Source organism: Hemitrygon akajei, chromosome 18 (genome assembly GCF_048418815.1).
Source record: "Hemitrygon akajei chromosome 18, sHemAka1.3, whole genome shotgun sequence".
In the NCBI taxonomy this organism is placed as follows: Eukaryota; Metazoa; Chordata; class Chondrichthyes; order Myliobatiformes; family Dasyatidae; genus Hemitrygon; species Hemitrygon akajei.
The window spans coordinates 11374514-11402506 of record NC_133141.1 but is presented as its reverse complement, the minus strand read 5'-3'; the positions used below and the strand labels follow the sequence as shown (position 1 = coordinate 11402506).

The 27993-nt window shown below is 46.9% G+C and overlaps 2 protein-coding genes across 11 annotated transcripts in view; one reads left to right on the top strand and one right to left on the bottom strand.

Moving 5' to 3' along the window:
* Positions 1-5600, top strand: part of LOC140741080 (aquaporin-5-like) — a 31050-nt gene extending 25450 nt beyond the window's left edge. For 2 of the 4 annotated variants that reach the window (XM_073070789.1, XM_073070788.1), the window contains one exon: positions 893-3797. In XM_073070789.1, coding sequence (XP_072926890.1) covers positions 893-1039 — 147 coding nt within the window. In that variant the 3' untranslated portion in view covers positions 1040-3797. Of the gene's footprint in view, positions 1-892; positions 3798-5406 lie in introns of those variants that run through there. The other 2 variants (XM_073070790.1, XM_073070791.1) reach the window with 2 other exon arrangements.
* kcnh6a (potassium voltage-gated channel, subfamily H (eag-related), member 6a) overlaps positions 2976-27993 on the bottom strand; it is a 165143-nt gene continuing 140125 nt past the window's right edge. For 6 of the 7 annotated variants that reach the window (XM_073070781.1, XM_073070780.1, XM_073070786.1 and 3 more), the window contains 9 exons: positions 24788-25187; positions 19593-19792; positions 18936-19188; positions 16174-16367; positions 11642-11741; positions 8754-8999; positions 6772-6955; positions 5665-5866; positions 2976-4244 (listed from right to left, as the gene is read on the bottom strand). In XM_073070781.1, coding sequence (XP_072926882.1) covers positions 3996-4244; positions 5665-5866; positions 6772-6955; positions 8754-8999; positions 11642-11741; positions 16174-16367; positions 18936-19188; positions 19593-19792; positions 24788-25187 — 2028 coding nt within the window. In that variant the 3' untranslated portion in view covers positions 2976-3995. Of the gene's footprint in view, positions 4245-5664; positions 5867-6771; positions 6956-8753; positions 9000-11641; positions 11742-16173; positions 16368-18935; positions 19189-19592; positions 19793-24787; positions 25188-27993 lie in introns of those variants that run through there. The other variant, XM_073070787.1, reaches the window with a different exon arrangement.

Sequence of the window (27993 nt, the reverse complement as noted above, 5' to 3'; positions counted from 1 at the left end):
CTCTTCCTTCTCTCTTCTCCCCACTCCTGTCAGGCAGACGGTACAAAGCCTGAAAGCACTTACCACCAGGCTTAAGGACAGCTTCTGTTCCATTGTTAAGACTATTGAATGTTTCCCTAGTACAATAAGACCTCACAATCTACCTCATTATAATCTTGCACCTTATTGTCTACCTGCACTGCACTTACTGTGTAGCTGTTACATTTTGTTCTGCATTCTGTTATTGTTTTACCCTGTAGTGTTGAAAGGCATAGAGAGGATGTTTCCTATAGTGGGGGAGTCTAGGACTAGATGGCACAGCCTCAGAATAGAATAACATTCCTTTAGGACAAAGATGAGGAATTTCTTAGCCAGAGGGTGGTGAATCTGTGAAATTCATTGCCACAGACAGCTGTGGAGGCAAAGTCATTGGGTTCTTGATTAATAAAGGTGTAAAAGATTACAGAGAGAAGGCAAAATGGGGTTGTCAGGGATAATCAGTCATGATGGAATAATGGAGCAGACTCAATGGGCTCAATGGCCTCAGTCTGCTCCTATCTCTTATAGTTTACTGTACTACCTCAATGCACTGTTGTATTGAACTGATCTGTGTGAATGGTATGGAAAATATGTTTTTCACTGTACAGTACCTCAGTACATATGACAATAATAAACCGATTTACTATTTGAATTTACCAACTAGTTGCCTAACAGCAAGTTGATGTTAGGAACAGCTGCTTCCTGTATCTTCTTTTGAAACTGGGCTGGGTTAAACCATCCCCACTGGAGCAGGCTGGCGATCTACTTCCATCCTTCACCTTGGGAATTTCAGCTTGAGGGGAATGTCGGTCTTCTCTGCTGTGAGCACAGGGTGGTGCTTTGGAAATTAAAGTGTATGTTTTTATCAATGCAGATCTTCTGGGTGGGACCTCTGCTGGGGGGAGCCTTGGCTGTGATTGTGTACAGTTTTCTGCTGTCGCCAAAGAGAATCAGGTGTGGAGGCCTGAGCACATTGAAGACAGATACCAAGCTGGAACACAAGGTGGAGTCCCAGCCCTAGTTACAAAGGGCAGGCCCAAACTCAGCTGCGTCACACTGCTTGACAAACAGTATATTAATTTTAATATATTAAAATGTGATTAAAGTTTTTAAAAAATCATGCATTTAATTGCAATAGTATATTGATGATTCTGGAGATGTATTTACCCAAAGGCAGGCAGACCAATAGGAATGCAGTGTAGTCATATTATGATGTAATGTTTCCTGTAACCAGAAATAAACCAGTATATGCTGAGGGTCCCACTGAGTTAGTTGTTAACATTTCATCCAAACACAATTTTGACTCGAGAAGAAATCCAAGCAAATGTAGTCTTTAGACTGCAGGCAGTGGTTTGCGGAGTGATTGGATCTTCTAGCCAACACATCCTGGATAAAACTGAACCAAAGTTATCTCTGCAGATTTGTACCACAAAACAAAACTGGCCACAATCCAAAACCTACAATGAACATGTTCAATAGAACTTGGCTCAGTCATCCCATGGAGTTCCACCTAGTCTTCTCACCTTTCCATATCCACCCAAGCATCATTACCCTTTCTCTTGACCTATCAGGTTCTTGACAGCTCTCAACAGAGCGAAACCATCAGTGCCATTTCCCCCTCTCTGCTTCTCTGTACCAGGCATAATAACAACCATTTCAGCTTCAGTTTCAGGCAGTGCCTGGTGTCCATGAGAAATCCCAGTCTATGGGAACCTGGAATTGTCAGACACAGCCAGGAAGGGCTTTAGAAGGTACATGCAGCAATACTGTTATCAAACTCAACTGCTTCAGTAAAATAATAATTGCGGGCTTGTTTACTCTTACAACACTTTCAACTCATTTTGTCTGTGCAGACAGAACCATTGTTACTTTGATAACTTGGTCGCAAATGAAATGTTGAATAATTCATGTACCTCAAGTTTAGACCCACGTGACAGGCGGAAAAATGGAGGAGGTGGAGGAAGAGGGTCAACTGGGGACTGACAAGCTAGTGTGTCCTTGGGACGTGGGAGGAAATGCTTGTTGGTGTTCAGTGTTGTGGAATTCACTTCATCAATTGTCTGGGGAACAGGTTAAAAAGATCCAGCCTTGGTCAGGAGATGTAGAACTAGGATCTGATTGCCCAGAACAGCCCGGTCTTCGAGAGCTGACCACAGGTACTTCCGGTTAGCTAAACATTGGAGTTCTAGGCTGATGAATCACTGTTAGTAAGATGGCAGTTAGAGTGATATCTTGTGTACTCAAAGCTCCTGAAGCCAATTATATTCTGCCAACTTTCTTGTACTTAATCACACCAGTAAAGATACAATCACTATATCAAATACAGCCTGTTAGGCTGCGGCTGGATTATTTGATACAGTTTTGCTCACTACATTAAAGGAAGGACATACTGGAGATTTACCAGAATTCACCAACTTTTCAGTTGGGATAAGCTGGGTTCGCTTTCATGGGAGAGGGAGGACCCGATAAGAGGTGTACGAAATCATATGAGGTGTAGGTCATGTAGAAACAAAGAAATTATTCCCCATAGTAGAGGGGTCTAAACTTGAATTAGGGTTAAACAAAGGGGTAGAAGATTTAGAGGGGAGCTGAGTGAGAACATTTTCACTGGAGGGTAATGAGAATCTGGAACACACTACCTGGGGGGGGGCAGTGGAGGTAGGGGTTCACAGCATTTATAAGGTATCTGGACAAGCACTTCAATTGCCAAGGCATGGAAGATTGGCAAACAAGGTGCGCTGAAGGGCCTGTTTCTGTGATGTGTGGGTGTTTTTGTTTGCTTGGGGGCAGGGAAGGAAGTTTATTGGCCAGAACAACATATGTGATCTTCTCTGTATACCTGGATGGTGCCTGAGTAGGGTCTTTTCCAAATGGCAGATCTCCTGTATCCAGAATTCTCTTGGTGGCCCAGAATCTGCTCATCGATTCACAGTCCAATAAGAACAACAATGTTCAGACCATAGGATTATTGTTTATTAAATGCTCCCAGTGCAAATCTGTCTCCTTGAACAAGGTTGCTAGACCAATCAGATTACTTCCCTTATTTTCATTTGCTAAATCAGATTTCACTCATCTTTCAGCAAATGAGTTCCATCTGAGTCTCCGGCTCCTGGGTTGTGAGGGCAGCAGGAATTGGGATCAATGAGCTGACTGTCTGGAGAGAGCAACTCGTGCAGAGTGTGTTCACTGGCAGTGACCCATCACAGACTGTGTGGGTATGTGGGGCATGTGACCATGGGAAACATCCACACTGAAAAACTTGATGAAATAAGCCAAATCGTCTTTAGATTGAAGAGTTGATGGAATGTAAGGTTGGAGAGGATTTGCAGGAGTCCTACATTGTTGTTTGCACTTGAGGGATTTGAACTGCTGCCGATGGATAAAGCAGGCTCTGGGGCATGCTACCAGACAGAGTACAATGGAAAGGAATGCCAGGCAGAGGCACACTCCTCAGCCAATCTGCGACAGCCCCTCTTACACATTGCCCAAAGTTAATATTACACTCAGCATACAAAGCAGCAGCTCCCTTCAACACATACCTATTAATACCGGGTACAACAGGTTGAGACATAGAGTGAAGGTCCCCTGTGTGTCAGTGCACACCCTCTATTCCTCCATGGCAACCCAAAAATGTCCAGTCTAACCCGCTGAACAAACATTGTCAGTCAGCAACTAGACCAGTGTTGATGAAATGCTCTGAGACTGTTTGTAGAGTTCTGTGTGGTTCTTTTCCTGTGAATGATAAATACCTTAAAAATAAAGTGATAAAAATAAGTCAATCAGTCTTGCTTCATTCCCTCTTAGTTTAGTCTAATTCCTACACGTCCGATCTGTGTCAGTGTCCGAGAGCAGCTCTGGTGACACAATCCTGCCTGTTCTCCCATCCACTGGCATACATCCAGATCAGCGCCAACATGGTGTGCTTCGGAAATGGAGGGGAGGACTGATGGAAGTTCCTGAAACTCCTGATTACATCACTAACTACCTGGAAGGACTGGGTCAGAAACATGCCGTTTAATGTCTGTGCATGCAGAGGTTTCCAGGTTCTCTGGGAGTGAGGGGAAGCGAGCTGTGTTGAAGCAGGTGGGCGAGGCAACAGGGCTCTGGAGCTGTGTATCCAGGGCAGGGAGAGGGTGAAGGCTGACAGCCTGATCTAGCTGCACTCCGCTGGACAAGGAGTCTCGGGATTTCACCTGGCCTTGCTCCGGCTTGACAAAGCATGGACTCTAAGGAGAGAAGCAGAATTCAATAGGAAATATTGTGTCAGATACATTCAACAGCCTCATCTGCAGATCCAAGTGTGACAGAAGACATATATTCTGGTCAATATAAACCACTCTGCACCCCAATAATGTGCTTAAGGCAGAAACTAATTTCCTAATCTTTTGAAGTAAATATTGCAGTTCTATAAAAGTCTGGTTACACCACACTTGGGAATATTGTGTTCAGTTCTCGTTACCTCATTATAGGAAGGATGTGGAAACTTTAGAGAAAGGGCTGAGGAGATTTACCAGGACGTTGTCTGGATTAGAGAGCATGTCTTATGTGGAAAGGCTGAACGAGCGAGGGCTTTTCTCCTTAGAGCAAAGGAGGATAAGAGTTGACTTGATAGAGGTATATAAGATTCTAAGAGGCATAGAGTGGACAGTAAGCACCTTTTTCCCAGGGCGGTGCTGACTAATACCAGAGGACATCCTTTTAAGGCGAGTGAAAGGCCTAGACAGAGTAGATATGGAAAGGATGTTTCCCATGGTGGGGGAGTCTAGGACAAGAGGTCACAGCCTCAGAATAGAGGGGCATCTATTTAAAACAGAGATGCGGAGAAATTTCTTTAGCCAGAGGGTGGTGAATTTGTGGAATTTGTTACCACTTGCAGTTGTGGAGGTCAGGTCATTGGGTGTATTTAAGGCATAGGTTCTTGATTGGGCATGGTATCAAAGATTATAGGGAGAAGGCTGGGAATGGGGTTGAGAAGGAAAAAAGGATCAGCCATGATTGAATGGGAGAACAGGATGGGCCAAATGGCCTAACTCTGCACCTATATCTTATGGTCTTATGGAATGGAGGAAAACTTAGAGGACATGGCAGAGATAGATTTTTACACAAAGGCCGGTAAGTGCCTGGAACACACTGCTGGGGCCGGTGGTAGAGGCAGATACATCAGGGACATTTAAGAAAATCTTAGATAGAAAAAATAGAGGATTATGGGGGCTGTGTAGGAAGGAAGGAAGGGTTAGATAGATTGTGGAGTAGGTTTATAAAGGTCGGCATAACATCGTGGGCCAAAGGTCCTGTATTGTGCTGTACTGTTCTATGTTCTAAACGCTTGTTTCCTGTTATCAGAAACAGGCAAAAGCTGCCGACTAACAATTGGAAGTATAATTTCAGTGGTAATGTGGTCTCTCCAGATGATCTGGGACAGCACCCACCGATGGACAATGGTGGGAGCTTGAGGTCTGGGCACCGAGATTGAAGCTCTGTTGAAGATGATCTCCTCCCAAGCACATACAACATTGTTATCTGTACCACCAACCCACCGCGACTGGAAATAAAACATTACTACTGCCTTTTACAAGCTGACTGGCCATTACTAATGCATTCACATGGATACTATCGGTCATTTACTTAGGTAAAGGTGTGACGTACCTCCAGAGCAGGTGTTTGTAGTGGAGGGGTAGGTTGAGTAGAAGGTGTGAGCTTGGGCTCTGCGGAGAGGGGCGTGTACACATCGATGGGGTGAGACACTGGGGAGACAGCACTGTAGGCGGGTGGCACAGGCACTGGCATTGCTTGTCTCTGTAGCAGTTGCAGGATGACATTCATATCCGCTGTCATCCTGGTCTCCAACCTGTGGGGACATGGAAGGGAAGAGAATGGCAGAGGTAGTGGCTAATCCAAGGGGTCCTGTGCCATACCTTGACCAGTGCATTACTGCTGAGGGTCAACAGTTGTCCACCCTGAAACTGAGACCATACTCTCGTCCTGTCCCCTTCCCATCTCTGCCTAACCTCCACTGACATTCGGTCCTCCCCCTGGCTCAGCAAGAGAACAGAAATCAGAGAGAATTGACAACAAACAAAGCCATTCAGCTCATCAGCTAGACTAGTGCTACCTTTCAGCCCCAGGTCTATAAACCTTCAATGTGACTCAAGTGCACAATATTAGAACAGATGCATCACAATTGCAACCGAACATTCAGACTGAACTCAGGGCATCCAAATCAGCAAAGATCAGTGTGTGATAATGAAAGTGAGTGAGTCTGAGCTGAGGTGGAAATCAGTAGACATCAGCATGAACATTAAGTGTTTTAGGAATGTAAGGGTATCTGCAAATTTGTCCAAGTTCGGGGACATGTGTCAGAAGGAGAAGCTTGGTGTATTAGTGTATTGCATAAATATTGGTGTAATTGGGAGAACTGGCATGTGTGAGTACAGAAAATGAGTATGATTGTTAGTACAGAGCACTAATGTAAATGTGAGAACTAAGAGTTCGAATGAGTGATATTGAGTGTATGCTGCTGAGGATAAGGGTTGTCATGGCTTGAATATAAACAGGCATTACTACTGTAGGAGAACTGATATGGATCACACAGTCCAGTGAAAACAAGGATTAGTATTGTTTCCACAGTTTGGTAATGTACCAATCAGATCCTGTGGAGGGAAAGACGACTGGGCTCTCACAGGACGCCAGAGTTGATGATCCTGGTCTCAGTCTCTCTGGCTGCCTGAGATCGCACCAATGTGTTGTTCTCACCTGTTCAGCTGAGCGTGCAGCATTTCCAGCCTGGACTCCACCTCCAGCCTGGCCCTCTCCTCTAGGCTGGATGCCGTTTCTAGGTTTGCATGAGCTGATAGTGAACGCCTGTGTGGCTCCAAGCACTCAATGCCTTTTCTCTCGGTCCAGAAGCTGAACATATTGGACACACTGGTGTACGTACCTGGTGACAGGAAGTGGGTCAGGTAACTTCAGGCTGATTGACACGCTGCAGAGAAAATCCTCAACCCAACAGCCACAGAATTTAGTAAAGACAGGAAAGAATATGATCAAAGTCATGATAGTGAGATTAAGTAGCAGATCAAACTGCTACTTAATTTATTTTACCAGATATGAGTAGTTTTGATCCACTTTACTATAATGACAAGTTCAGATTTATTTGTTTACCATGTTGGACCACTGCAGTTTAAACTACATGGTTGAATGGTTTCACTGAGGCAACTTGATGCCAGACTTGAGCAATACTGCTGTAATGTCAGGGGCAGTGACTCTCACTTGAGCTGGTTCACTTGGGCAGCTGTGGGGAGGTCTGCAGACAAGAGGTCCTGACGAAACCAAAACTGGGCATTGGTGAATAGGTTACCAGCAAGTAAGTGCTGCTTGATAGCACTGCTGAAAATATCCTTCATCACTTTGCTGAATATTGACAAATGATTATGTGTTAATTAGCCAGACTCTTTCTTGTGTCCAGACCTCTCTACAGCCTTGGTCCACAAGCGAGTCTCTGTCCTTGACATCACAGTAGGAATGGAGTTGTCCTGTCTCTTGTGAGCAGGACACACCTGGGCAATTTTCCATTGCTGATGTTGTGACTGCTCTGGAATGGCTCGGCTGGAAGCATGTTGTCTCATCACAGTTTTGAGGTGACTAACACTCTCACTGTAACCATTAGACTTTGTAATGGTGTTGGTCTCAGGAGGCAATCAAGATGGATTGTCCACTTCACACCTCTGGCTGAACATGGTTACAAATGCCTTTGGTACTCACAGGCTGGCTCCAGTTATCAGTGGGGATGGTGAACAATTTCCATGAAATGTCTCCAAATGAAACATTAACAGAGACACAGGAGAAGGAATCTGGACTGAAATACAAACTGCTAGAGGAATATGCAGGTCAGTTAGCGTCAGCGGGGGCAAAGAGATGGTCGGTGTTTGGGTCGAGACCCTGCATCTCCATACTGTATTCCACAGATGTTGCCTGACTAATTGTTTGACTTGTCTGTGGGGCAGCTGTCCTAGGCTGCACACCAGTCCCTAAATGTTTGTGTGGAGCACTCTGTGAGATGTCTGACTTTGGTGCCCAGGTCAACACTGGACGCTGGCCTGGATTCATCCTCTTTCCATTTCAGTGTGGGAGGTTATTGGTACAAGTGAGTGGCTTAATTCAGCCATTACAGAGTACAGCAAGGGCCATTCATAAGTGGTCAGGAGTCACATATAGATCAGATGACAGACTTCCTCCTCTAAAGAACATCAGTAAATCAGGTGTGATTTTATAACAACCTCAGAGTTCTGTGGTCACAGTTACCAATGATTTTTTAAATCCCTGATTACTATTTGAATTTAAGTTCTACAGTACTCTGAACTTACATCTTTTAGTTAGTTAGTTCAGATCTCTGGGACACTCATGACGCTGTACTTTCACCACAACCAAAGATGTTGACCCGTTACACGGATACTATCTGGGGCTTCAATGGGTTTTCCCCCCAAGTCTCAGCTGAGTTTCCGACCACACCTCTTACCCCTCGTCCAGCATTTCTGTCTCACCATGACAAGAGGACCAGGTAGAAAGAATGGGACTGGGAAACAGGAGGAACTCAGCAGGTCTAGTAGAATGTGAGGTGGGGGGGGGGGGAGGAAATATCAACATTTTAGGTTGAAACTATGCATCAGGGCTCAGCAGACAGGCTAGGCCCTTCCTGAATACAGACCCATCGTACTAAAGCACAGAGGCTGACGTACCTGTGAAGGGATTGGTTCCGTTGCTTTTGTCCCTGTTCTGCAGGTGGCCCATACTGGGAGAGATGGGGTTCACTGTTGTGGTGGGGAACCTGTTCTTCACCTCAGTGATGCTGCAGGTTGAAGCCTTGAGATTCTCGTCACTGGTCTGGGAGCATGGTGTCACGCTGGTATAGTCCCTGGCTGGCTGGGTCCGCTGGGTCATCAGTGGAACTTGGTCACCACCTCGCCCTCCTGCACCCTTACCATCTGCAATACAGCAAATATTCTAGTAAGCTCCTCAGACCAGGCACCTGGACAGGTGGGGAGTCTCTGCCCGGCACTTCACATTTCTCTCACCATTCCAGATCCTATCCAGCAGCCCTGCATTGCAATCAATCTTCCAATTGTGGTGTGCCTGAGTGGGGATGGGTGCAGACCTGAGGTGGTCTCAGGAGAGCTTTGGATAGGCACGAGAGCACAAAAATACTATGGTGCGGTGGACAGATCGTTGGTCAATGAACTGACAAGACCAGCCTGCAGAGTGGCTGTGTGGGCTCGAGGGCAGGATGCCCATCTTCACCTAGTCTGGATTCCATGAGCTGTGATTCCTCCATGGGTGCCTAATCCTGTGATTCTTCTTGTGTGAACCTGGATACTGGGTCAGAAAGACATCTGTCCACAGAGGGATATCAGCCAAGTCGAAAAAAACTCAGGCATTAAGCTACAAGCAGAGGCTGCTAGGATTATTTAAGATTACAAAGGGGAATGATGGGTGTGGGAGAAGGTCCAACAACTATTGGGCATCCACAAGGGTGATTTGGTGTTCTGGGTGGTTGTAATGGCATGCCTGGGGCCATGCCACCTCTGGAGCTCCCGCTGAAAGTTACAGTGGGGCAAGTGCTTGGGCTCTGCTCACCGAGTGGGTGTAAGTGGTTGGAGATAAGTCAGTGCCCATAGGCCAACGATTGGGACCTGCTATTTTAACAGTGGATCTGGGAGGTTGGAGGTGAGATGAGGAGGTGGGACAGGTAAGGAGTTAGAGGTAAGCCTGCCTTGCACTGTGAAAAGCTTGTTTTTTCAGTGGGTTCTGATGAAGGTTGTTCCTGTGAGAGTGGTCTGCTCCAGAAAGAATGTTGCCTGGTTAAATCATGCCATCCCATGCACTATGGGCATCAAGATCACTGTTGTACTCTGGTGAAATCCCTCTGGATAGAACCTGGTGAATTTCTGGGAATAGGTAATATCGCCATTCACCCTTGCCATCTTTTGTTGGGCTGTCAGTAAAACCTGACTCCCTTGGGGATGGGAACCAACCAGGCTGATATTCTCCCACATCTGATTTTACTTAACCCAAGCAACTGCCTCAGGGCAACATACATTCAGCAGTTAACCCTACCACAAGGAAAGTCTTTTCTGTTTTTTTGTTGACTGGGAACCTGAATGGTCTTCAGGTGGTCCCATGTCCAGTGGTGGGATCCAATACTCTTGATGTCCAGTGGGGGGACTGGAGCTGGTGTTGGGGTTATAGAAGAGATGGTTACCACAGAGCAGACAGTATCCAGCTCCAGGGCCTACTGAGCCAGCAGCTATGCAGTGTCTAGACAGCTGTTAGAGAGTCACACAGCACTGAAAAAGGCCCTTCAGCCCACTGATATCGTGCTCACCCTCAAACACACATTCACACTAACCCTACACCAATCTATTTTACATGAGTCACATTTCTTATTAGAATCATAGAGCCATAGAGAAGTACAGCACAGAAACAGGCCCTTTGGCCCATTTAAACTGTACCAAACCATTTAAACTGCCTACCCCCACTGACTTGCATCAGGACCATAGTCATCCATACCCCCATCCCTCCCATCCATGTGCCTATCCAGACATCTCTTAAACGTTGAAATTGAGCTTGTTTGCACCACTTGTGCTGGCAACTTGCTCCACACTCTCACGTCCCTCTGAGTGAAGAAGTTCCCCCTCATGTTCCCCTGAAACATTTCACCTTTCACCCTTAACCCATGACCTCTGGTTGTAGTTCCACCCAACCTCAGTGGAAAAAAAACTGCTTGCATTTACCTTATCTATATCCCTTATAATTTTGTATACCTCTATCAACTCTATTCAATCTTTCCTTTTAACTCAGGTCATTCAGACTTGGCAAAATCCTTGTAAATTTTCTCTGCTCTCTTTCAACCTTGTTTACATCTTTCCTGTAAGCAGGTAACCAAAACTGCACACAATACTCCAAATCAGGCCGCATCCCCATATTATTCTCCCCACAGTTCAATCAACTCCCCTCAAATTCTATGCCACACCTACTCACAAGGGGTAATTTACAGTGGCCAATTAATCTAACATGCACATCTCCTTGGGAGGACCTGAAGAAACCCACTCATCACAGGAGAGTATACAGACGGTACCAATGGTCAGGATTAAACCCAGGACTCTACCAGCTGCATCATGGTGCTGCCTATTGTAGCTTCAAATCATCCTGACTCTGCATCAAAAATTAGGTCAGTTGTAAATCACTTGTTAAAATCAACCCGGTGAGGTAGTGGAGGTGGATGGAGGTGTGGCTGGAAAGTGTCTGCGGCAGTGGGAGGGGGTGAGTGTGTTAGCGGGGGAGTGAATGTGTGTAATAGTGGGGTGAGGAGTGAGCGAGTGTGCAGGGGTAGTGCTCTCTGATCACTGGCCAGTTCTACACCCAGCCAGGTTGAATGCAATTCAGCAACTATAGTATTGGGGAGGAAGTGTCATCTCCCTCTAGTGTGTCTGATCACTGGCCTCTTGATTCTCTTCCTCTGCACACCAAGGTTTAGAATAGATGAAATGCTGTGGGTATGAGGCTTCGGCCATTACTGGTAGTGACACACGATGCCCCTGCCACTCCACCCACCAACCTGCAGACTCACCAGTGTCACTCCTGTTCCGGAAGGAAAGTTTGTTCTGATGAAGCTGCCTGCGCCCACAGTCGGAATCCTCGCTTGGGGGTGAACGGAGGATTCTGTCAGTCTGTTAAGTACAATTTAAGTGGTTCTCGTTACTACCATCGGGACCCACACTTAACGATTCAGAACCAGCTTCTTCCCCTCTACCATCAGATTTCTGAACTGTCCACGAAACCATGAACACTACCTCAAACAGTCCTTCTAGGTGAAGCAACACTTCACCTGCGAATCTGATGGGGTCATCGATTGTGCCCGATGCTCCCAATGTGACCTCCGCTACATTGGAGAGTCCCGTCATAAATTGGGGGAGCACATTGTCGAGCACCTCCGCTACATCCTCCAGAAGCGGAACTTCCCGGTGGACAAACATTTTAATTCTGGTTCCCACTCCTGTTTCGACATGTCACTCCATGGTCTCCTCTTGTGCCAAGAAGAGGCCACCCTCAGTGTGGAGGAGCAACCACTTATATTCCATCTGGATAGTCTCCAACCTGATGGCACTTCAGGCCTTCAGGCTATTCTCCTTCCAATTAAAAAAAAAATTCCTCCCCCTCCCCTTTTCTATTCCCACTCTCCTGCCTCTCACTTCTTCTCACCTGTCTATCACTTCCCTCTGCATCCTCTCCTCCCCTTTCTCCTAAGGTCCTCTCCTATCAGATTCATTCCTTCTCTAGCCCTTTGCCTTTCTCACCCACCTGGCTTCACCTTCTAACTTGTCCTCCTTTCCGACCCCCAACCCTTTTTATTCTGTCATCTTCTCCCTTCCTTTCCAGTCCTGAAGAAGGGTCTCAGCCTGAAACGTCAACTGTTTATTCCTCTCCATAGATGCTGCCTGACCTGCTGAGTTCCTCCAGCGTTTTATGTGTGTTGCTCTGGATTTCCAGCATCTGCAGAATCTCTTGTGTTTATAAAGTTATTCCTTTTTTGCATTATGTATCTATTTTTGTGATTTATAGTAATTGTTAGGTCTTTGTTCTGTACTAAGAGTTTGATTCCCAGCCAGATGCATTCCAGTCCTCGAAAATAAAATTATAAACAGAAGCTCTACACTGCCCTCCCGTACTTGTTTTTGACACTTTAATGATCTGCACAGTTCAACAATTCAGTACTTTGAAAGAACTTGCATTGTCTGCTGAGAATGATCCATGCAACCACAAATTTTACATCATATTAATCGGTGATAATAAATCTTATTCTGATTGGTAATATTAAATAAGCATCTCACAGAGACGGAGTCACAGTGTGAGGTACACGAGTTTAATGGTGCCATTCACTGTTGGGTGAGGACCAAGGATTGGAAAGCTGCAGGTCATTCTAGCTATAATTCAATGGGATAATGGGTGAGCTGCAATTACAGTCCACATATCTTTCCCAGAAACCCAACAACTTTTCCTCATAACTGAACCTCAGAGATGATATATCATCGTGGGTGCCTGCAATTGCTAATGATACAGTCTGACTGGGGCTTGGTATAAGAGTTTAATTTTCAGCCAGTTGCATTCCAGTCCTCAAATATAAAATTATAAACAGAAGCTCTACACTGCCCTCCTGTACCTGGCTTTGACACTTTAATGATCTGCACAGTTCAACAATTCAGTACTTTGAAAGAACTCACATTGTCTGCTGAGAGCGATCCCTTTACCTATATTAAGGGGGTAGAGTCACTGTATCGGGGCTGCACAATGAAAGTCTGAGCCCACAACTCCAGAAACTGGGTGAAGATGCAGCAATCATCACGTCCTGAGAGATCCCTGGCTCTGGGTGTGTACGAGCTGTGCACACAGTAACAGACTGTGGGTAGAGTCAGGGGCCTTACCACCCATGGCTATTCGTCATACACAGAGTCTGTAACGCATTCAAACAACTGTCATGAAATGGAGGGTCCTGTCTGAATTCTGTCCCCAGAAACATTTTGGGCAAAAGGCTGGTTTCATTTATCACAATTATTTACTTTTAAGGTATCCACACTGGTTGGGAAATCTGTTTTCTGTGTTCTTAAATTGAACAAACCCTTGGTCCCTATTTTCTGTGTTGTCTTGTTTCTCCATTCTAATTATCGTGGAATATTTTGACACATTCTTATTGATCTTGTCACTGCTGGGAGTTGCTACAGAATAAAGTGAAAACGCATTTCCAGTGCTGTGTTCAGCAAGATCTTCCAGTGTCGGCACTTTAAAGCTCCCCATGCACTGCACCATGTCTACAATTCTAATTGTGTTTTTCCAGCAGTAGATAAAGTCAACCACACTAAATTAAAGGCTTCACTGTGTTTCAATCCAATAACAGAGAGTTCTTGCTCATTGTTTATGCCTGTGATTTACCTCGGGACATCTGAGACACTGCGTATTGTGATGTATCAAGGGGAGATAGGCACAGGCAAGGTTCTCATTGGCTTCACATTTGCTGTTTATAATGATCAGATAATTCAGTTCAGGAATGAGTAACCTCGTCTTGCATTATTTGAGAAATTGATACAAGCTGCATTATAATTTTGAGTAGGACTTATCCACAAAAGTACTTAACTACAAACAATATTGTGCAGTTTTTATGACGAAGTTCACATAGGATGGGTGAGTGAGCTGCAACAAGGAGCCAATGAGGCACAGAAGGTAGACCACAGAATGACACAGGAGGAACAGGAGAGGGGCTGCTGGGGGATGGGCGAGGGTGGGGTGGATAACAAAAGGGCGAGTGGTCAATAAGCAGCTCTTTTCCAGTGAGCGAGAGGACAAGTGAGAACAGTAATAGCAGTGATCCCTGACAGCTGGGTGACCAGTCCAATGTGAAGGACAGGCATTGAATTATCCCCCCCCCCCCCAACGTGTTCCATGTAGGATGGACTGGGATTTACATGTTAAGGGATATATTCCTTAAACATTTTGCCAGGACTGCCACAGAAAACAGGAAGGTGGGAGCAGCCATTGGGCCTCAGGAGTCAGTCTGGCACTTGCAAGTTTAATTGCTATTTTTTTCTTATCAGCCTGTGCCTGACCTGGGTTTGGAGCACTGGACTGCACCGAGAGTGGTGGGTTTGGGAGATCATGCTCTCGGAGGCTGAAGATTAGGACTGGGGGCTGGACAATGCTGTTAAGGAGTTCCACTGGTCTGGGGAGGCCTGGCTGTCTCCTGAGCGAAAGGTGCTGGGATATCCAGAAGTTTGTGCTCCTTCCAACCCAAGCGCCAGAGTGAGGCAAACAGACAATGTCCATCTGGCACACAGACGGTCCAGAAATGACCACTAACACCTTTCAGGTCTGGGCAAGAGTGATTCCTTTACTGCCTAAAGGAGATTAAAATAACAGATTTATGCAAACATTTTACTTATTGAGATACAATACAGAATAGGCCCTTCCAGCCCTTCAAGTCACACCGCCCAGCAATCCCCCAATTCAATCCTAGCCTAATTATGGGACAATTTACAATGACCAATCAACCTACCAACCGGTACGTCTTCAGACTGAGAGAGGAAACCGGAGCACCCAGTGGAAACCCACGTGGTCAGGGGAGAACGTACAAACTCCTTACAGGCAGCAGTGGGAAATAAACCCAGGTCATCTGTACTGTAAAGCATTGTGCTAACCACGATGCTACCAGGCTGCCCTGTCTATAAAACCATTGTCAAATATTAAGAATAACAGAATGTTGGAAACACTCAGTAAGCCAGGAAGCATTTCTGGAGAGAGAAGCAGATGAAAGGACATTAATCTGATTCAGTAATTCTGTTTCTATTTCCACAGATGCTGCCTGACCTGCTGAGTGTTCCCAACATTTTCTGTTTTTATTTCAGATTTCTGGCATCCACAGATTTTCCGCTGATTTACTGAGCCCACACTGGTAAATAATAAGGACAAGATGTACAAACTTGGTTTGTGCTTCCGTATATATTTAAGATTAAGTGGTGATCAAACTGGGCCGTTCACACTGATAACCGGGATTGAGGAGATGGACTGAGAGAAGCTGTTTCCTGTGGTCAGTGGAGTATCACGTTGGGGCCTCAGTGTAGTGGGAGAGTTAGGGAGCACGTTCTGCTCCAACAAATGTGAAGGGGTGAGGAAAGGTCAAGGGTTAATGTCCTGGTGCTTGTTCACAGGACTAACAGTGGTGAACAGAGGAGGGGGAGCAATACTGCACCAATGGGAGATAGCACCAGAAGGGAAAGGGTGCCATCATCTGCTTTGGTAGGGAGGGCTAGAGTATGGGGAAGGGGGTGATCAAATAGTATGAGAATGAGGAGGCACCCAGGACAATGGACACACATGTGTGCGTGCATGCATACCCTTGAATCCAGACACATACAATTTATACACATGTGCAACTATGCATCCACTTACATACGCCCAGGAAGACATGGACATTCACAAACTCACTCCTCACCCCACCAACACACTGGCACAGTTAATCAAACTGATCTCCCTGCATTAAGGAAACACCTTTATCGCTGGGAAACTTGCCAATTCATTTTCTCTCGAAAAATAATGCTAACAGATGAAACTCACATCTCTGAGATTGAAAGTGATCTCCAAGTTTGTCCAGAAGTTGCTGGAGAAATCGGGGTACATGTCCAGTACCTCCAGCAGGTCCTCTCGCACAATCCGGTGCAAGTCACAGTACGTTAGTGCTCTCACGTCACCGTTCGATTTTCCTGGCCTGGCATAGAGACTGATCGGCTCTCCAAAAGTGTCGTTCTTCCCTACATTCCCAAAGGGACAAAAGCATCAGCTGTACAGTGGGGGGACACAGTGTACACGAGGTCAGTCATCAGCATCCTCCCTCTCAGCCAGTCCAAAACTCAACTCACTCCAGAGACCTCAAAGGCCACGACTGTTTAACCCTTACAACCCATCAAACCTCCTAATACAGGAAAAAAAAGAGCCCAAACACCCTATCAACAATACAGGAGCTAGAGCGTGAAAATGGGAGCAGGAATATAGTCAAGTCCTCGAGCTCATTAATGTTCACAATGGAGGTAGGATCAGTTCTGGAAATTCGCTGATGTTGAGCAGGCTGCCCATCATTTGAGCCTGGTGGCATAAGGATCAGTGGAGAGTGTCTCAGGAGCACAAGACAAGTACTAGTCAGTAATAACGAGAGCTCTTGGACCTCTTCAGACACGTCAACATCACTGATCTGGTGAGGCAGCAGCAGGTGTTCTGGGGAAACACTGACTCATTTCCGCTCGCTCCCCTCATCATCAGCGGTCACAGGGTCAAGTTACAGTGCAGATCTCCAGGGAACTCTGCATGTTGGAAGTGACTCCTTTTTGACAGCCCATTAATCTGAGACCACTTACACCTTCTCAGCTGAGGGCAACATACCAAAAGGCACCCTGTCATAGCAAGTCAAAGGCGATCTCTCTCTTTTCCTGCTAATGTACCTACCTCTCAAACAACAGTGGATGTGGAGAGGATGTTTCCAATGGTGAGGGGAGTCTAGGACCAGAACACACAGCCTCAGAATAGAGGGCTGTCTATTTAGAACGGAGATGAAGAAGAATTTCTTTAGCCAGAGAATAGTGAATCTGTGGAATTCATTGCTACAGACAGCCATGGTGGCCAAGTCTTTATGTATATTTGAGGCAGAAGTTGATAGGTTCTTGATTCATCAGGGCATGAAGAAATACGGGGGGGTGGGGGGGGGGGGTTGAAGGTAGGAGATTGGGGCTGAGAGAGGAATGGATCAGCCATGATGAAATGGCAGAGCTGACTCAGTGGGTCAAATGGTCTAATTCTGCTCCTATATCTTATGGTCTTATTCAGGTTGATAATCCTTCTTTAGAACTGGAAAAAGTGTGAAAGCAAGCAGGGAGTAAGGGCCGGGATGGATAGAATAGAAGGAACATCCGTGATCACAGTGCAATAAGGAAAGGTTGCTCAAGTTCATTTTCTCTAGAACAACGGAGGTTGAGGTGAAACCTGGAAAGTTTATAAAACTGAGAGGCACAGGCAGAGGAGGCAGCCAGCATCTTTTTCCCAAGTTGAAATGTCTAATACCAGGTGGCATGTATTTAAAGAGAGAAGGGGTTAATTAAAATCAAGGGAGATGCGTAGAGCAGCTTTTCTATACGGAAGGTGGTGGCTTCTGGATTGTGGTTGCGGAAGCAGATACAATAAGAGGTATTTAAGTGGCTCATAGATAGGCACAAGAAATATGCAGAGAAGGGAAGGATATGGATTGTGTGCAGGCAGAGGAATTAAGTGTCTTTACCAGCATCATGGGCCGAAGAGTCTGTTCCTGTGCTCTACCGTTCTATATTCTCATATAGAACACTCTTTTGGAAGAAGTACAAGTGAATTGCTGTTTCATCTGGGAAGATTGTTTGGGTAGAGTCTTTTCACCATGGCAGGAAAGCACACGTTTAACGTGAGATCAGTGGACCATGGCAACTCTGAGACAGAGTGAGTCAGAGGTCAAGAACATTCCTCATCAGGGGCCACAGCTCCTCCAGGTGAAGCAGTGGGTCTTTTGAACTTTGTCCAATTGGGTACACGCCATTCAATGCTCACCATATGGGCTCCTCTGCAATACAGAGTCTACAAGCAGGTTGGGTAACCACCTTTCAGAACACCACTCTTCTGTCTTTCACTCTTCCATTGTCTGCACTTTGATTCTCTAACCTGCTCCCACTCCGGCCTCCTACACCATCCCAATGAAGCCCAGGGAGTTAAACTTCCAACAAGGCACTTACAGCTCTTGGGACTCAACAATGACAATTTCAGATCACTAGTTTTTCCACAATGATCCTTCCACAGACACACCCACACCTTCAGACATCTACCCCGTTACAGAGACCCATGCCCCCCCAGAAAGAAACCCTCTCCGGCGGAGCCTGTCAGCCCCCTCAGAACAATACCCTTCTCACTCAGACAGACCCTACCCCTCTGACAGACAAGCCCCCTCAAACAGTTCCAAACCCTCAGACAGACCCATGATCATCCTTAAGACATACTCCCTATTAGAGAGAGATCCACCCTCCTCAGACAAAGTCAATACTTGGATGGATCTCTCGTCCCCAGACAGAGCCACCTGTAGTGAAGGACCTCACTCCTTCAGGCAGATGTACCCACCCACAGTCGGATCAGATGGAGTCCACCAAGGCAGGGCCATCCCCTGATGGATCCCTCCACCTTCAGATGGACCGATTTCTTCCAGACAGTGTCACCACCCAACCTGTTTCAGGTGGATATCCCCTCCTCCAGAGGGAGCCTCCACCAGGCAAACCACGCCCCTCTCTAGCATGGACTGAGCGACAGTGACGCACCCAGAATGGCGACAACCACATCATTGCGCAGAATCTCGATGGAACCGCGGGAGATGAAGTAGAGGGCGGTGAGGACATCGCCGTAGTGCACCAAGGTGTCACCTGGGGGTGCATGGGTAGTCTTGAACTTCATGGCGAGGGCCCGCAGGCAGCCGGGGCTGGCCCCGCTGAAGGCCCGGCAGTTCTGCAGCAGACTGCGGTTCAGGTGGAGGCAGATGTCGGCCTGCAGGCACTCAGGGAAACCCTTCAGCACCTGCAAAGAGAAGGCAACCATCAGCCCAGCTCCCTACAGCTCCCACAAACAACGTCTGGGGAGGCGCGGGACCTGGACCCAGACCCAGTCCTGGGGGTGGGGCAGTTCCTCAGGGTCAACACTTGCTTCAACTGTGCCCCTGTACCAGTCAACTCCGGACGACTGACCCATCCTTCGGTCACCATCTCCCGCCACCCTCCTGATGAGGCAGCCAATGCTGGGCCACATCCATGCCAGTGCCAGGGCCGGGGCCAATCCCAGAGCCCCGCCAGTGGCAGTGCTCTCTGGCCCTGTCTCCATGCCTCAGCCTGTGCAGGTGAGGTGCTATGGACTGAGATCTGGGTGGCTTGAGGGGTTAGTGAAGGGCAGTGACTCTGCCAGTGCCGGCAGCCACGACTACTCACCGCATTCATGTCGATGCCATTGGTGTAAGACCAGGCGTGCTGGAAGTACTCCTCCAGCCGCTGCCGCAGCGGATTAGGGATCTGGTGGAAGCGGATAAACTCTTTCACTCGGAGCATCTGGGTGTGGTAGCGGGCAGTGCCCGAGTACAGGCGCTGGATGATGGCTGAGACATTCCCGAAGATACTGGCGTACATGAGAGCTGAGGGCAACAACCACATCAAAGCATTAGGCAGGAGCTCAAAGGATCAGCTGAGAATGTACCTTCTCACCTACATCTGGAATGGTATTACACACAACCCATGCTTGGGTTTTGCTGGCCATCACTTCCTGCTGAAACCACAGCCATCACTAAATTGGATTAGTTATCTTCATGTTAACCTGCAGGACAGTCTCATGAGACCTGGCATGCATCCTTATAGCATAAGACATAGCAGCAGAATTAGGCCATTTGGCCCATCAAATGTGCTCCACCATTCTATCATGGCTGATTTATTATCCCTCTCAACCCCATTCTCCTGCCATCTCCCCGTAACCTTTGATGCCCCAACTAATCAAGAACTTATCAACCCCCGCTTTAAATATACTCAATGACTTGGGCCTCCACAGCCGCTTGTGTCAATGAATTTCACAGATTCACCATCCTCTGGCTAAAGAAATTCCTCATCCGTGTTCTAAATGGACATCATTCTTGTCTGAAGCTGCACCCTCTGGTCCTAGACTCCCCCACACCATAGAAATGGATCCCTTCTCGACAATCTGCAAATTTGTTACATTACAACATAGTAGGTTATCAAGCCCATTGCTGACTCCACCACAGATAATTCCATCACTTCTACACCTCTTCTTATTTCGCTCTAGCCTTGCAAATTATTTTCTCATATTTTCTCAACTTTCCTATTATATCTTTCCCAGTTAACTACACTATAGGAGCCAACTAAACTGCCAGTACATATAAAATACTCAACAAGAGTAAGATAAAAGAATTAATTATGGACTTTGGGAAAATACACACCAGTCCCATCGAAAGGGTCTAATTATGTTCGGATTCACACTTCTTTCTCAATGTACATTGGAGGTCTAAGTGCATACTACAACCTTAGTGAACAGACTCAGTGCCAACATGAGCACATTGCACTCAGACAGGTTGCTTCCTATTTGCTAACTAAAGGGGCGCTCTACATTGGGAGACTTGACAAGACCAGCTTCACAGCTCAGTCTAGGCTGTTCAGAGACCATCGAAAGTCCACAGAATGTGCTGCAACTAACAGGAGGTGCCTGACCACGTCTTTAGCCGCTGGCACTGGGTGTCTCAGTATTGGCACCACAGTACACACTTTGGAACAGCCCTACCAGGTGGGCGATGACAGCAGCTGCCACACCAGCATCACTTATCATTGCAAATGCAGAATCTTTCCCTCACTGATGTCTTTCTACAGTGATGATCTTCTCAGGATCATTTCTACCAAAAACAAGTTAAATACATTTTTGTCGTAAAGAAAGCTGATGGGGTCCTAAAGAAGCTTTAACCCCTTAACAAAGCTGTGTATAAAGAGGGGTCATGATTTAAAGTAAAAGGTGCAAGACTTAAAGGGTATTTGAGGTAATTTCTTTCACCCAGAGGGAGATGGGAATCTGGAACACTCTGCTGAATGGGTGCAGACTCTCACAACAGTTGAGAAGTATTTGAATGAACCTTTGAATTGCCAAAGTACTGGGAAACAGGATTAGTATGGATGCATAGTATGAAGGGCCTGGTTCTGTGCTGTGTGTGTGTGAACCTTCATCCCCTCTGCCTTTCTTATATCACTTCCTTGTATATGGTGGCTGGAAGTGCCCCCTTGGACCCACAGGATGTCCCAGTTGTCCATGAGTTGGTCTTGCCCTGGTTGTGCCAGCCTCAGATTGAGCCGTGGGTGTGGGTGAGGACGTGTGAGCATGGGACCATGGTGGGGAGGGATAATGGTGCCCTGTGAGGGCAGGGGGCAACAGAGGTGACATCACCAAGAGCGTGAGACCCACCAACCCCAAGCTCCACACTGGCTTTAAGCATTCCTCAGGGCTGGAAGTTATTTACAACAAAATACCTGGGGGAATGGTGACTAGTGACAGAGCAGGTCAAGGGGTGGGGGTGGGTGGTGTTGAATTAAGAGCAGGAAAGCAGTCAGGGATGAACTTAGGTGAGATGTGTCTCAGTTTCTGCTTTATTCACTTGTTAAGATTCAGGAAATAGCCAATGATTTGAACTCCCAACAAAGGCTAACCAGTGCCACCCCAATTACTTCCTTTCCATCCACCTCTTTCCAGAACTTTCTGATCCCAAGCACTGTTGCAATGTTTGAAGGATTCACATGGAATGACATGAAAGGATTTATGACAGTCTCTAGGCAGACATTATAAGCTGGGAAATGTTGATAAGTCTCCCCATTCTCCAGTTATTCATTATTACCCATTGGCAGCCTCCTGACCCCGATGGCCACTTCAAAACTATGCCAGACTGCAAGTCCAGTGTCAGATGGGCACTACAGACCTGGGTCACGTTTTTGCTGGTTTTTGGTGGGGGGGGGGGTGCTCTGGAACAAAAAAAACAGAACACTGGAAGAACTCAGCAGGTCAGGCAGCATCTGAGGAGGCAGAAGGTGCAGGTCACTGTATCAGGACTGAGAGGAAAATGGAAAGGTTGTCGGCGTACAGCAGTATTTAGGATGGGGGATGGAGTCTGGAGGGTGACAGGGTGCAACTAGATAGGGAAAGGGTGATGGGCAGGTGGAACCAAGTGGGGAGAGGGAATAGCAAAGGTGAACATATGGAGAAGAAAACTAGTTCAATAACTGGGTGTGTGGGAGAAGATGTGGGTTACCTGAAGTTGGAAAATTTAGCATTCAGACCATTAAGTTCTACGGTGTATGTGGTGTCCAGAGAGGGGTGACACCTCTGGTGAAAGGGCTTGTCATGTCCATTCTGGGGCACCCTTCTCACCTTTGGTCCGCACTGGACACTCAGCTGTCACCGGTGGCTCCAAGTAGCTGTCTGAATGCGACAGCGGCCACACCCCGGTACACCGCTTCGACAGGCGGGCTAAACCGGGTGAGGGTAGCCGGTGAGCCGCATACCCCGGTGAGATAGGGACATGCCTGTCGTAGCGTGCGAAGTTGGTTCCGATGGACTGGGTGGATGAGATCTACAGGGAGATCCAACGGCCGGGAAGGCGGTACGACAAGGCTCTGTGGAGAGCGAAAGGCAGGACGAGGCACAGAAGGTGACACGGTCACCCACTCCAGCTTGTGGCGTTCCTTCGTACCACTGGACCCGGACTTCTGAGGTCGAGAGAGTGGAACTGACTCAATACAACGGCTTTTCCACTTTAAGTACTCTACTGCACAGGTTCCTGTCATCATTGGACACAATGGACAACCAGCACCCAAGAAGAATATGGGGTGTTCATTTATTTTGTGCTTGGTCTCTCTGTATCAATGGAGAAGGCTGAAGACAAACAGGTAGGCGTGTGTGGAAAGGAGAGTTAAAATGATGTGTAACTGGTTGAATTATACATTGAAGCCTCCATCAGAGGACTCAGAAGATCACAGAAAAATTGAGCTGACATTAACATGGAACTCAGGGCACGAAGACTGGGTGTTGCAGGGTTGGAAAGGAAAGCAATCTATCAATTCGGTGCTGTGCTGGGGAAATCTGAATGACTCAGGAATGCCAGTGATGGCTGCTTCTGGAACATGTTCCAAGCTCCCTGGCAATACTTGAATAGGATCAGAGGGAATGGCATCATCCCATATTCCCCGATGGAAGATAGTGCCTGGCATACAGGGAAATTTGTGTCTGAACATTCAGAGTCATGAAATAAGCCAGAAGTGGCTCTCTATTCCACTCTGAGAAACATTGACTTTAATCAGATTGTTGGAACATGCAGCATTATCTAAATCACATCTCTAGCGGATACATTTTACTCTAATGAGACAGATAACATTAAACAAGAGCCCAGCATTACAATTTCACTGAGGAGTACTGAGGCTTTCAATGCAACATGTTTCTTTGTATCCATTGGCCATACTGCTATTGGGTGAATCATAGATGTTCTCACCCCAAACCACAGTGTATCCACCGACAGATCACAAAGCACGCTTCAGCAATTGACAAACTGAGGCCAACAAAGGTACGGTCACTGGAAACATTTAGGTTACAGATCCAAAATTAGGCCTCCTCTACACTGCATCAGCAAATAAGACCATAAGATATAGGAGCAGAATTAGGCCATTTGGCCCATCGAGTCTGTTCCACCATTCAATCATGGCTGATTCATTTCCCTCTCAGCTCCAATCTCTGGCTGTCTTCCCATAGCCCTCCATGCCCTGACCAATCAAGAATCTATCAACCTCCACCTTAGATATACCCAATGACTTGGCCACCACAGCCACCTGTGGCAATGAATTCCACAGCTTCACCACTCTCTGGCTAAAGAAATCCCTCCTCATCTCTGTTCTAAATGGACATCCCTCTATTCTGAGGCTGTGTCTTCTGGTCCCACACTCCCCCACCATGGGAAACATCCTCTCCACATCTACTCTATTGAGGTCTTTCAACATTTGATGGGTTTCAATAAGATCCCCTCTCATTCTTCTGAATTCCAGTGAGTACAGACCCAGGGCCACCAATCTGTCCTCATATCGTAACCCTTTCACTCCCAGAATTACTCTCATGAACCTCCTCTGAACCCTCTCCAATGTCAGCACATCATTTTTTTTAGATAAAGGGCCAAAACTACTCACAATACTCCACATGGGTCTGACCAATGCCTTACAAAGCTTCAGCATTACATCTTTGCTTTTATATTCTAGTCCTCTTGAAATTAATGCTAACATCACATTTGCCTTCCTCACCACAGATGTTAGGTATGAAACTACATTAGATACAGTACAGCGTGTCTGTATTAGTGACGTTTAATAGGACAGAAAAGGAGGAATTAGAATCTATTTCTTGTTCTTGAGTTGGGAGTGTGTGACAGGGCAACGTGCAGGGAACTTTACTCTTTACCCCCGTGTGTTTTTCATTTGGGGTTGTGTGGCAGGACAGTATAGAGGGAGATTCAGTCTGTGCCTAACCTGTACCTTGGAAGTTTGTGATAAGACAGTGTAGAAGGTGGTTATCTTTTATCCCTATTACCTGGTAAAGCCAGCACACTTACAGCCAATCAGCATGACGCAGATAGAGAAGATCTTCTCGGAATTGGTGTTGGGGGAAACATTCCCAAATCCGACACTGGTCAGGCTGCTGAAGGTGAAGTATAAAGCTGTCACATACTTGTCCTTAATGGAGGGTCCGGATGTGGCATCACTGTCATTGTAGCGCTTCCCGATTTGGTCCCCCAGATTGTCTAGCCAGCCGATCTTGTGAACCATGTAAGGTCTCTCCACATTTCCGATGGCATACCAGATGCACGCCAGCCAGTGGGCGATGAGCGCGAAGGTGCACATGAGCAGGAAGAGCACCGCGGCTCCGTACTCAGAGTAGCGATCCAACTTGCGGGCGACTCGCACCAGCCGCAGGAGGCGGGCTGTCTTCAGGAGGCCAATCAGGGTGGTGGTCTGGAACATAAGGGTTACACTCCATCAGCAATTGGGTCACAGAGAGATGAATAACACCACACGTCTGATACACACGGAATGAGACTGAAGGAGAGTGAGAGTATAAATAGAACCAAGATGACTAAATTGGAAAGTTGGAGGAGTCTTCAAGCAAATATTCCATTCTACTGCTCACAACAGAATCCAATTATGTACTAATTTAGCAAATAACACTTATCTCACAATAAGTGAATGTGTAAAGTAATGTAATGATTAAAATATAGAATAACAAATACCAAGTAGTGAGCTATGCAAGAAATCTAGTCAAGGTGTCCAGGAGGTTTGCACGAACAATAAAAAGCTCCTGGGTGTGAGTGACATGCTGAATTCTAATCAGGGATTGGATGATTTGCATGTTGAAAATAGACACCCTATAATTACTTCCAGGTAATTTAATTGAGGGGTTTGGATGACTTCTATATAACAGAACAGATAATAAGTAGGTGGTGTACTGATGCTGATACTGGACAACTAACCCAGGAAGATGTACATAAGCCTAAAGTGCAGATAAAGTAATATTGTCCAATCACAAACAAGAGAAAATCTGCAGATGTTGGAAATCCAAGCAACACACACAAAATGCTGTGGGACTCAGCAGGCCAGGCAGCATCTATGAAAAAGTGTACAGTCCACGTTTCAGGCTGAGATCCTTCAGCAGGACTCATAAGCAATTACTGGGTGTTCTGCTGAAGGGTCTCGGCCCAAAATGGCAACTGTTGCCATTAGATGCTGCCTGGTCTGCTGAGTTCCCACAGCATGTTGTGTGTGTTACAATAATATTGTGTCCGGTGCTCCTCTACATTGGTGAGACCCGTCATAAATTGCGGGATCACTTTGCTGAGCATCTCTGCTGCAGCTGCCAAAAGAGGGACTTCCTGGAGGCTAAATATTTTATCTCCAATTCCCATTTCCATTCTGACATGTCAGTCCGTAGCCTCCTCTTGTGCCACGATGAGACCACCCTCAGCGTGGAGGAGCAACACCTTAAATTCCGTCAGTACCCTCCAACCTGATGGCGTGAATACTGATTTCTCCTTCCAGTAAAGAAAAATGTTTCCCTCCGCCCTTCCCTCTTCTTCTGTTTCTCCACTCTGGCCTCTTACCTCTTCTCCTCACACCTGCCTATCACCTCCCGCTGGGTCCCCTCCTTCCCTTTCTCCTATGGTCCACTCTCCTCTCCTATCAAATCCCTTTTTCTCCAGCCCTTTGCCTTTCCCACCCATCTGGCTTCACCTATCACCCTCTAGCTATCCTTCCCCTTCTCCCCACCTTATTATTCTGGCATCTTCTCCCCTTCTTTTCCAGTCCTGATGAAAGGTCTCAGCCTGAAATGTTGACTGTTTATTCATTTCCATAGATGCTGGCTGACTTGCTGAGTTCCTCCAACATTTTGTATGTGTTGCTTACAATACTGGCTGACCATCCATCTATTGCCAAAGTCTGTGTGTGTTCCACCAAGACCCATACTCCTCCCAGCACACCCCCCCACCACTGTTTCTCTTTTCCCTCCTCCAACCACTCCATCTGCTCATCACCCATACACTCCCACACTTCTACCATAACACCCCAATCTTCACCTCACCCAGCCCCCATCTTCCATTAACACCCCAATCTTCACCTCACCCAGCCCCCATCTTCCACTAACACCCCAATCTACACCTCACCCAGCCCCCATCTTCCACTGACACCCCAATCTTCACCTCATCCAGCCCCCATCTTCCACTAACACCCCAATCTTCACCTCACCCAGCCCCATCTTCCACTAACACCCCATTCTTCACCTCACCCAGCCCCCATCTTCCATTAACACCCCAATCTTCACCTCACCCAGCCCCCATCTTCCACTAACACCCCAATCTTCACCTCACCCAGCCCCATCTTCCACTAACACCCCAATCTTCACCTCACCCAGCCCCCATCTTCCATTAACACCCCAATCTTTACCTCACCCAGCCCCCATCTTCCACTAACACCCCAATCTTCACCTCACCCAGCCCCATCTTCCACCAACACCCCAATCTTTACCTCACCCAGCCCCATCTTCCACTAACACCCCATTCTTCACCTCACCCAGCCCCCATCTTCCATTAACACCCCAATCTTCACCTCACCCAGCCCCCATCTTCCACTAACACCCCAATCTTCACCTCACCCAGCCCCATCTTCCACTAACACCCCAATCTTCACCTCACCCAGCCCCCATCTTCCATTAACACCCCAATCTTTACCTCACCCAGCCCCCATCTTCCACTAACACCCCAATCTTCACCTCACCCAGCCCCATCTTCCACCAACACCCCAATCTTTACCTCACCCAGCCCCCATCTTCCACTAACACCCCAGTCACCATGGACTCACCTTCACTATTGAGCCAGTGAGAAGGGCTCTGGGGAAACTCAGACACGGCAAAGCATTGGGACAGGATGGTGTGAACCCCAGGGTCCTGAAGGAGTGTGCCGAGCAGCTGTGTGGAGTTCTCCAACACATTTTCAATCTGAGTCTCAGCCTGAAAAGGGTCCCGACTGTGTGGAAAACATCACGTGTGTCCCAGCACCGAAGAAGGACCAACCGAAAGTCTTGAATCACTAACGTCCAGTGAGCCTGACCTCACACATCATGAAGACCCTAGAGGTGCTGGTCCTGGCTCACCTCTGAAGTGGGGGAGGGAAGTGATGGCTCCCTCCTGTTAGATTGTTTGTGGTAACTTATTTTTTATTCTTTCTTCTTCTCTTCTAATATTTATATCTGTGACACTAATTTCCTTTGG